The sequence below is a fragment of the Rosa chinensis genome, chromosome 3, assembly GCF_002994745.2.
Source record: "Rosa chinensis cultivar Old Blush chromosome 3, RchiOBHm-V2, whole genome shotgun sequence".
In the NCBI taxonomy this organism is placed as follows: Eukaryota; Viridiplantae; Streptophyta; class Magnoliopsida; order Rosales; family Rosaceae; genus Rosa; species Rosa chinensis.
The window spans coordinates 14,911,459-14,922,866 of record NC_037090.1 but is presented as its reverse complement, the minus strand read 5'-3'; the positions used below and the strand labels follow the sequence as shown (position 1 = coordinate 14,922,866).

The 11,408-nt window shown below is 39.3% G+C and overlaps 1 protein-coding gene across 1 annotated transcript; it reads left to right on the top strand.

The window, feature by feature from the left end:
- The first annotated feature begins 7,923 nt into the window (after positions 1 to 7,923).
- On the top strand, positions 7,924 to 9,784 carry LOC112193458 (peroxidase 21). The gene is made up of 5 exons (XM_024333603.2): positions 7,924 to 8,080; positions 8,340 to 8,488; positions 8,603 to 8,791; positions 8,894 to 9,059; positions 9,183 to 9,784. The coding sequence occupies exons 1-5, from the start codon at positions 7,996 to 7,998 to the stop codon at positions 9,587 to 9,589; spliced, it is 996 nt and encodes a 331-aa protein (XP_024189371.1). The 5' UTR covers positions 7,924 to 7,995; the 3' UTR covers positions 9,590 to 9,784.
- The last annotated feature ends 1,624 nt before the right edge of the window (positions 9,785 to 11,408 follow it).

Sequence of the window (11,408 nt, the reverse complement as noted above, 5' to 3'; positions counted from 1 at the left end):
CTTACATAGAACCCATGGGGATTCTATGGACTAATTCAACCAACTTGTGGACGTTTAAATATCTCATGAGGTTGGTTAATACGCAAACACGCTGGTCACTTATTGTGTCATTGTCCACTTATAATGCTGCTTATGCTACACTCCTAGCACATATCATATGACAACGGGCTCACTCCCCAAATCATCATATTCAGTCAATTGGATTTGACTATGCTAGAGAGTTTATATCGAAGACTTTCGATGGTTATTGCAATGGAACTGATGTTGGACATCATATTCCCATGTACACACCCAAATGGTCTCACTGAAACGACTATGATGGCAGTCAGGACATTAGTAATGTGCACCAATCTCCTTATATCCGCTTGGGGTGATGCAATATCTCATGCAGCTATGCTAATTCATCTACGACCCACTGCCACTCAATCTACCTTTGCGTTATAGCTAGTGACTGGGTACAAGTATTGTACTTACGCAAATTTAAGCGTGTCATTTATGTGCCAATTGTGCAGCCATAGTGCTCTATAATGTGCCTTACAGACAAATGGGCAACTGTGTTGGATTTGAGATTCCAACAATCGTCCGCCACTTAATGCCCTTGCTAGGCGATCTCCTTACCGCTGGATTTACGGATGTCACTTTGATGAGACAGTCTTCCAGTCGTTAGGGGGAGATAAGAACATAGATGTTTAGCAGGAACGATAGAAATTGTCGTGGTCTGTCCCCACTATGTCTCATCTCGATCCCTACTAAAGTGACGAGATCACACATATATGCTGCAAACATGCCTGCAATGATGGACGTCCTTACGATAGGACGTAGCGCCATCCTACACTGAGGTAGGCATGGCGCCAACACCAAAGAAAGTGGCACTTTGGCGTTACAGGCCATGGCCCCAGCTAGGATGCATGGGAGGCCCGTGGGTTCGAAGGATACTTTGGCACAAACCAATCCTTGGATCATCGACACTCAAAATCCGTCTCATGAGTATCTTCAGGATTATGGTTATTGTTGGGGGACGTCTCAACGTAAGAACCTATTCCTGAGAATATAGAGCTCTATGAAACTTACACTGGTGTACATGAGACGTGGGATAGAAACTCCATCATAATTGATAATGTAGTCACGCATTTTGTTGAGCATGAGTTTGTTGAGTCCGATGATATCGAACCACGCTCCGTTCATGAATGAATGACAACGTCGAGAAATCTGGCCTAAATGGAAAAGCGATCCAGGTTAAGTTAGATTTTCTAACGAAGAGGAAGGTTTCTGAGCCAGTGATGCCAACACCTCCTAACATAAAACCTATTGGCTAATGGATCTTCGTTAGAAAGAGTGATGAGAAAAAGAGATGGCAATCTCGCCTTATGGCGCAAGGCTTTTCACAAAACTCCCTGGAATCGACTACGATGAGACATATTCTCTAGTAATGGATGTATTGCACTCCACTACCTTGTCAGTTTGGTAGTTTCCAAATAACTAAACATGCAGCTTACAAATGTGGTCACTACTACGTATCTCTATGGGGATTTGGTAGTTTCCGAATAACTGAACCTGCAGCTTACAAATGTGGTCACTACGTATCTCTATGGGGATTTAGATACGGAATATACATGAAGGTTCATGGTGAACTTCATTTACCCAAGTCAAGTGGCTCTAGACCACGGAGCGCGTTTTACAAAGAGGTTGAAACGCTCACTAAAGTGACTACTTGATTTGGAAAGGATATGCACATGCCTTTTCATAACAAGTTTCGGGTTCTATCACGATTCATGTTGGACATAATCTTCATTGGAAGCCCTTAAAGAGTTAAGGGAAATCGCTGAACACTTGAAATCTGATTTTAAGATGAAGAATTTTGGGAGACACGATTATGTCTCGGTTTGGAACTTGAGCATCGTGTTGATAGATGCTTAGGCATTTTGACAATGTCAAGCCTTCAAGCACCCCCATGATCGTCTGTAGTCTTGATCCTGAAAATAATCCTCTTCGTTTGAAGGATGATGATGAAGATGTGCTAGAGGCAGAAGTGCCTTACTTGAGTACAATAGACGCATTATTGTACTTAGCTCAATGCACAAAACCGGACATCTCATTTGCAGTGAACTTGTTAGCTAAGGTATAGTTCTGCGCCAACGCGACTCCATTGGATTGGTGTAAAAGATATTTTTCGATACTAGAGATGTACGACTGATATGGGCATACTTTATCCCTACAGAGAGATGATAGATTCAGACCCATCACACACCCAGGAACGCCACCAACACTGGCCTGCATCCACTATCCCTATCCCAAAACGACAAAAGTGTTTTGGAAGGTTTTGCTGATGTTGTGTATCTCTCTGACCCACACAAAGGTCATTCCCAAACTGGTTAATTATTCACCATGGGTAAAGACCGTGATATCTTGGAGGTCTACAGAATAGATCCTAGTCGCTATATCTTCAAACAATGCAGAGATTATTACTCTTCACGAAGTGGTTCATGAATGTATATGGATTGGATCCATAGTTACGCATATTCGAACAGTTGTGGTTTGAAGTCTACCACAGATGAGCCTACGAGCATTTTGGATAATGCTGCTTGTTTTGAACAAATGAAGCAAGGCTACATCCAAAGCGACAACACCAAGCATAATCAGCAACAGCATACTCTCCTCAAGATTAAAGTGAACTAGGTTCAATTTGAGGACAGTGCGACAGGCATGCTCACTAAGTCTTTGCCTAAATTCCACTTTCGAGAAATATGTTGGTAGCATCGTTTGCGGAAGTTATCCGAACTCCCATGACTGTAGTCATCAGGGGGAGATGCAGAGATCAGGGGGAGATGTCTACATGTATGGTCTCGAAACTTGAAGGGTGTGTTGTGTTCTTTTTCCCCTTCGACCGAGGTTATTTTTGTCCCATTGGGTTTTTGTTACTCGGCAAGGTTTTTAGCGAGGCAACGAGAGAAGCACCGCATTTGGGCGCACAAGGGGGAGTGTTCAAGTAAATCCCTATTTGTGTGTCTGACCCAAACTCTAGGTTACTTGACCTAGTGGTAATAGAGTTTTAATTAGAGAGAATCTCGGAGAATATCTTAGAGATATCCATTCATTGTATGATTACCTTTCCTTGTATAATTCAGATTCTTTGCATTGTAATCCTTTATATAAAGAGGCCTCTATTATCAATGAGAACATACATCAATTTTCTCTCAATTTTTGTTTCCCTAAAACAGTTTTTTGTTTTGTTTTTTGTTTTATTCATTGAATGACTGTGAGAGAGTTTGTGAGGAAGAGGAAAGGGAGCTGCTCCGTCAATTCCCTTCATCAAGTTTAACGCCATTTCTCTTCAAAACTAATATTTTATGAGTATTTAATGTTTTTTGCTGAGTTGTCATGTTTTGAGACATTGGATTTTATTATTACGGCCCAGATCTAAAGTCAAGGATAGTAAGTACAGTTAGTGGCTTAGTGCCAAGAAATGGATCTGGATCCCAGCCACTAAATGCGCTAGTTGATGACATTGAAAAATAACATATTAAATAAAAGAACAAAAAGCAAAAATAAGTTTTAGGACTTTTAGCTAATTCAAGAAGAGCACCATAACCTCCATCGAAGTTGCAAACCCAAGCAAGCTGTATACAATTCAGTAGCTCTTGGATGTTGGCATTTGTATGTATGTTTTATTATTGGTAGTTTTTTATTTTATTTTATTAGATTATTATCTCAATTTTTATATCACTAGTTGGATGTTGGGCATTTGTATGTATGTTTTATTATTGGTAGTTTTCTTATTTTATTTTATTAGCTTATTATCTCAATTGTTATATCACTAGTTAATGTGATTTCTTTCGTCGTGTAGGTACAAGTTTCTTGTGTGTGTGTGTGTTGGCATCCCTATACAATGCTCTAAAGAAGTCATCCGAGTTAGTCCTATGATTTAGGAAGGTCGATTTTGGGGAAGTATCTTTTAGGCTTTAAGTTATTGTGTTTCAAAGATATTTTCAACTGTTAAAATTGTAGTGTTAAAGTCCTGATTGTTTTAGGATTTATTGGATATCTCTTATTGAAAGTTCTTTCCTATTAGGAGTCGTATTAGAGTTGAGTCATGATTGAGGATTTGTTATCTCCTCAATATATTATCAAAGTGTGCGTTCTTTTGGAGGGAGGAGAGACGCAAGATTTATGGGAGAGTCTTGCTGGCTTAAGATCAAGTTTCATAGAAGTCCAAGACACTTGTTCCATGCTTAAGTGTTCTTGTTCATTTTCTCAAGTGCATTGGTTCTTTTGAGATCAGTAGAGAGGCTGTGACGCAAGAGGAGCAATAGTTGGAGATCGTTCAAGTGAAGAAGGAGTTCAAAATTGAAGACAAACTTCTCATTAGTAATTTCTAGTGATTGTAGCTGAGCTAGTGCTACTTGAGTTTGTAAAGGACATATCATTCATCATAAATAAATTGTCTTTATTTTGGGTTCTCAAGAGTAAAAGTCCCGCAGTGTTTTTAATCTCATATTTGAGGTTTTCACTGCGTAACCAAAAATCATGTGTTCTGTTTGGATTTTTGGTTTCTGCCCAGTAAAGATTGAAACGTGCCTATCAATCCCTGTTTTCCAGAAAAATGTTTCATCCAAGTATTTTCACGTCATCCATTATATATAGTTACTGATTATCTCTTTTCTTTTTTTTTTTAATAAAGGGCTGGTGCGGCTGCCCTCAAGCCTTGATTAATGAAACTGTCGAATACAAGGGGGGACATTAAGCCTATACCCCTGATTACAATACGCATCTAGAGTATGTCCTAAAATAATATCAGGAATGTCTACATAAGACATGTATTCTAAAAAGCACCAACTAGCAAAGAGTGCACAATTAGCTACTCCATTTGCTTTAACATAACAGTGACATAGCTGAAAGATAACTCGATATGTAACCCGATTACAACATAGCATAATTACCATCTTTAGTACAACTTTCCTCCTATGTTGCCGCCGAAAGAGAAATCTGACGACACTTAGTCTCACCCTGCCACTAGGTGGCAGCGCCCATTTGACGAAGCAAAGAACTCGCCGCCAACCTAGAGCAGACAAAACACATTGAGTGTGCATACCGAGACAAAGCCCACTTAGCCCTACCAAATAGCGGTAGGGATTTATTTATAGCAAGAAGCCACAAAATACTAGATGTAAAAAACAATATAACATAAAAGAAAAATAGAAGCAACCTAGGCCCAAAACCAAAGCCCAGGCCCAAACTCCATCAAGCTAGCCCAAGCCTAAGTTGCAGACTGCACAGCTCACGGCACCACCATCCCTCCTGTTGCTGCCGCGTCATCCCACCGCCTGCAGCGCCTCCGTCGTCACCTAGTTTGCACCGGGCAAACGCAGGCCGACCCTCCATCTTCCCCAGTTAGCTAGCTAGATGCGCCGCGGCTCCCACCCACTCCCCTCTCCAAATCGGATCCCCTCGAACCAAACCAGATCGGAGACGTCCGATTAGCTCCAAATTCGGTAGATCCCAGCCTCGCTGACCCCCCACCAGCCCATCCACACTTCAAACTGGGGTATATCGCCAGCAGCCCCGCCTCCAACCACCGCTGCCCATCCCCGACGCAACCTTGGAGCAAACAGGATCGCAAAGCCATCACCATGCAGCCTCTACTCCGACCAAGCTTTCTCCGGGACAACTCACTACTGAACACAAAGTCCTCTTTGGCCCGTCCGACGACGATGCGGCGAAGGCGTGCCGTCAGACCGGGCATAACCCTTGCAGTAATATTCTTAACCACTCAAATAGAAAGTCAATTAAGGTCTGAGGGCGGCTGCACCAACCATCATTTCAAAAATAAAAATAAAATAGAAAGTCAATTACTTATCTGAAAGAATTGGTGGGCAACTGGATCATCAATGGAATAGAAAAGAAAAAATCGATCACTATCCATAAACGATCGCCGTCTCCCACCTACAACTTCTGCTTTTGTTAATCCTATGTAAGCTTTCCATTGGAAGATTATTTTCCAACTATCCATCATGATCATGAAACGTGATTTAGTGGCTAAGAAATATTAAGTGGCGTTTGAACCTAATCCCTGATTTAGTGGCCACTATAGCATCTGATGATTGATCGCCAACCCAAATTTAGAGGCTAATATTAACCTTCAGTGTGATTACAACATGAGGACTTATAAATTCATTTATATTTCTTTCATATTTCATATCTGGCTGGTTACTCAGCTTCCTCATCTTAAAAGCTACTAATAATCAAATTTGGCACCACTAAACCCTAAACTTGCACTCTCGCATATATGTAAGTGCATGCACTGAAAACTAAAGTCGGTATATTCATAAATAGCTTTACGTAAGAGGAGTAAAGTCCATGAAATATACTGCTTCATTTTTCACCTGGTTCAAATGTATATATCAAAGTCCATGAGTTACCTGTCATAATTCTGCATATGATACTTAAATTGGCGAGTTGTTACAAAATCAGATATAGCAACCCAGCATGATTCCTCCATTATCTCAGTTTTCCTATACGCAATACTCGAAATCCTTCTTTTCCTTTCTTTTGCTGGACATTTTCTATTGCTTCAATTTATATTTTGCTACGGTTTGGTAGTTGAACCCTTGAGATCACCAGAGACAAAATTTCTGCACTGTATGCATCATAGTGCTTCTTTAGATGGTTCAAAATCAGCTTTAAGGACTTTGCATTTACACGCCTCAGCCAAATCTTCTGCAACTCTGGTAATCTTCTTCTTGTTATTTTATTCGTAAGGCTTTATCTGTAGCACGCCCGTTTTCAAGTGTTTGATATATCGTCAGATTCTCCACGTATCTTACAAGCTACTCGATCTATATATTAGCTATTACCCCAAAAGAAAAATATGCGTTCTTCAACCGTCCATTCTCGTGCATTATCTATTATTGAACGGAAATTGTGTGATGTCAAGAGTTATTCATTTCTGGATTTAATATGCTAAAAACATGTATGTGTGTGTTCAAAAAATTTAAGCAATAATGTGTTAAATAGCAATAAAGCATATTTCACCAAAACTTAATAACTAACAAGTCAAAACCCAATCCATTGGTCACTAATTGCAGGCCAGACTATGTACACAGAGAATGCTCATTACAATAATGTATCTAATTAGAAATGTAAAATGATGTTCGCTAAAAGATTACGGACTGCTTAGTAAGTGAGGTTTATGTCTCTTAATCTCCAGAAAACGCATAGTCTGTTCTACCGAAAGGAGCCTCTTCTGTGTGCTCTAAAGATCAAGGGGTGAACATTATTAATTTTCTTCACCTCTCCGCTACTTCCTGTAATCTCATCCAACATCTTCCTTCGACCGTAGACATAAAAGCAGAATCATGTACGTCCTTTGCATTTGTGTTCTATAATTGGACGAACAGATCTGATGCAGTAGAACAAGTGGTATTGCTTTCATTGACCATAATTTTGTTTCACATATGATACGTTATTGGTACCTGATACAGATATTTGCCTAACAGAATTTGAACAATCAAAATATGAAAAATTCTTCTACGCACCAGCTACGTAAGTGAACCAACAATTCTAACAAATCTGAGTAGTTGATATTTATAGACAATTTTTTTTTTTTGAATAATAAAAAATGTATTTAATGTTATCCAACCGTCAATTTCTATTAGTGCAAGTGCACATCGGTGCATTGAATACTTTCTTGAATATAAATAATTCGGATTTATAGGACCGTTCCAACTCACAAATGAATTAAGTGGTATTATAATTATATGTTCACTGACCATTGACATATTATTTGTTATTGGTAATCATATTCCAGATAAGCAAACATTTAATATAATTTTTGAGTGGCTCAACTCTCGCGCGTGGATATTCTGGCAAAAGGTCAAAGAAAATGGCTCGGTGGAGAGGCTCTGAATCCTTCTAAGGCAGCTTGGGATCCTATATAAAGGTCATAGTTGATAGTTTATCCAAGAAGCCGAAGAAGAACTTGAAGCTTAAGAAAGATAAATGGCTTCCTATAAATATAAGCAGCACTCTTTGGTTTTAAGCTTCATGATCACGTTATTTCTGTTGCTCTTGCAATTTCAAGTTGGTATGTAACTCTTTCCTGACTTATAATCAGTACTATTTCTATGTCACCGAGTTCAGCGTCTCTCTGCTTAGCTTCTCAAATCGTATATGCACTGATAAATTGTCGTTTACCAAATACTTTCTGAATCTGAAGTTCTGAACTAATGATCATATAGTACTTCGATCTGCACATTCAGAATATCTAACAATAGTACGCTATCACGAAGAAATGCATACAAAAACGGTAACGGTAATTATTTGGTTGGTTCAAATATATACAGGTATAAGTGAGCTGCAACAGAACTATTATTCCCAGAGTTGCCCTAATGCTGAAGAAATCATCAAGCAAGAGGTCACTAACCTTTACGAGGAACATGGAAATACCGCCGTCTCCTGGATCAGAAATCTCTTCCACGATTGCATTGTTGAGGTATTAATTGATCAAGCTATATATTTTGTGCCTTTGTATACCATAATTAATTAGTTAAGTAAGTACAACTCGCAGTAAAATTTGTTTTGAATTATGTGCCCGGGCTGCATGCAGGGATGTGATGCGTCTCTGTTGTTAGAGGCGGCAGACGGGATGGAGTCAGAGAAAGCGTCGGATCGGAGCTTTGGGATGAGAAATTTTAAGTACGTGAACACCATCAAACAGGCCCTAGAGAAGGAATGTCCTCTTACAGTTTCTTGCGCTGATGTTATAACTCTTTCTGCAAGAGATGGCATTGTCATGGTCTGACTGCATTCTTTTTTCTATATATCAACCTTATTAAAACCTTACAAGATTAATACTAATTAATATTGGTTCAAATATGTTAAATATACTTGGTTGCAGTTAGGAGGGCCTCGGATTGAAATGAAAACGGGAAGGAGAGACAGCAAGGAGAGTCATGCAAGAGTGGTGGATGAGTCTATACCTAATCACAATGATTCCATCTCCTTAGTGCTCTCTCGATTTCAATCGATTGGCATCGATGTTGAAGGCACGGTTGCCCTTTTAGGTACGTACGAGGGTAATAGAATTCGTATCAGCCTAGCTAATTGTTGATGACATTTATAATCAAAGGAATTATTTGTACCATATATACCAATCACATTTCTCCATGTCACTTTTCTTCATGCAGGAGCTCACTCCGTGGGTCGAGTTCACTGCCTGAACCTTGTGCACAGACTCTACCCTACTGTTGATCCAACTTTGGATCCCGACCATGCTGCGTACCTCAAAGTTCGCTGCCCGAATCCAATTCCTGACCCGGAAGCAGTGCAGTATTCAAGATTCGACCGCGAAACACCCATGATTCTGGATAACATGTACTACAAGAACGTCTTGAACCACAAGGGTTTGCTCATAATCGATCAACAACTGAGTTCTGACCCAGAGACATTGCCTTTTGTGGAGAAAATGGCTTCCGATAATGGATACTTCTACGAGCAGTTTTCGAGAGCTGCAATTCTTTTGTCGGAGAACAATCCACTTACTGGAGACCAAGGAGAGATCAGAAAGGATTGCCGCTATGTGAACCGCAGTTAGTTATGTGAAAGAGATGACGTACCAGTGTTTTTGTATTGGTAAATAATTAAGTTACCAACTTCTGTTCTGTTCTTTTTGTTTTCTTTTTTCTTTTTGGTCTTCGTAGTTTGTTGGTAACCCAACTTCTTTTGTGTGCGTGCAATTACAATTCCATTGACTAATAAAGAAAGGGTTGGACAGAAATTGACATTGAAAGCGACTCTGCCCTTTTGATTGCTGCTCTCAATAGGGAGGAGGAGAACTTATCGGAGGTAAGTCGAGTTTTAGATGATTGTAACGAGTACATGACTGCTTTTCAATCAATTAGAACTCGACATATCTACCGTGAAGCAAATAGTGTTGCACATAGACTTGCACACTTTGCTAGTGTTTCTGGATTAGATGATGTTTGGTTAGATGAGACTCCTGCTATTATTCAGGATGTACTCTACGAGGATTATTGTCATTGTTACTATATAGCACGGGGTTCAGGTTTTATTCCCCCCCCCCCGGTTGAAAAATTTTAATATAATAAATGGAATCAGGTGTGGAGTTGAGCTTCCCAACTAGACTGGATTCCAAACCCCTTTTCAAAAACAAAACAAAAAAATGGATTGTATAAATTGATTTTGACAGGTTCTTCAACACAAGTTTGGTCCAAACAATTAATTCATAGGTATAAAAGGAGAAGTCTAGATTTAGTTGACTACTAGGCCTCAGTGGATTTGGTACTACCTCTCAGTAGGTTATGGAGAGCATTTTGCGCTACCAAGAAAAATAGCTAGCAAAGATGCTACAATTTAATTAAGTCACCGAACCATAGCCTCCAACAATTTTTTTTTTTTCTGATTCTAATTAATTAGAGATAGAGTGATTCTAGTTGGACCTCCAAATTTTGTCTTTAGACCTCCTCACTAATTTTTTTCTTATAAACTTCCAATTTTGTCCCTTATATTTTTATCTGCACCTCATCTTTTCACCATGTATCAAGCTGAACCATTATCCAAAGAAACATTAAACCAAAATTTCAATAATCAGTTTCAACCATAGATGAATCTCATAACATCAAATTCCATTAGAACATCATTATGAAAATCATCCTCTTTCAAAAGAGGATCTACACGTGTATTCAAAAATTCTGGTCTTCTTCAATTTCAGTAGGTTCTTAAACCAATATTGTCACGCCCGAATTTTGAATAACAAATTCAAATCTGAAACATGAATAATAACCAATACAGATAACGTCCTGAATTTTTTTCTTAACCAACATCTCACAAACCAACATAAATAAAATGTTAAGTCCGAAAGAGTCTACAACCACACCAAAATAGGTTAAGTGCAGCACTTATCACCGATGCCCTACTCCACTCGATCCCCACCCTGATACTCTTGACCTGCAGGGTTATCCGCTACACCGTTTGAATAGTGTACAGGGATTGCAAACACAAAACCTGGTAAGCTTTTTGCAAAGCTCGTGAGTAAATTTAAACAAAGCACGAAGTCACAAATTAATCACAACATTTTCAACACAAAACAAACATTCATTAACAATTTCAAATCCATTTCAATAAAGTCTCACCACTCAACACCTCATAACCTCTAGCTCGTGTCATGATCACAAGTAACCCAACTCGCTACTTTCATGTCACACAATGGCAGACAAACTCTCCAACCCGTGTTCATGATCACGAGTAACCCAACTCGCTTCTTTCATGTCACACAATGGCAGACAAACTAGAACTCTAGCTGAATCGTAACGTGTCACCTTGGCCTAGGTTCACCTTTACGATATAATCACCACATTCCCTACAGTGGCATATGATCCATAGATCGAACATTT

Excerpts from the sequence above, each read along its gene's own strand:
- LOC112193458 (XM_024333603.2), top strand. The coding sequence starts at position 7,996 with ATGGCTTCCTATAAATATAAGCAGCACTCTTTGGTTTTAAGCTTCATG. Across the intron at positions 8,489-8,602 it reads TCCACGATTGCATTGTTGAG|GGATGTGATGCGTCTCTGTT; the intron begins GTATTAATTGAT and ends GGCTGCATGCAG. Across the intron at positions 8,792-8,893 it reads CAAGAGATGGCATTGTCATG|TTAGGAGGGCCTCGGATTGA; the intron begins GTCTGACTGCAT and ends ACTTGGTTGCAG.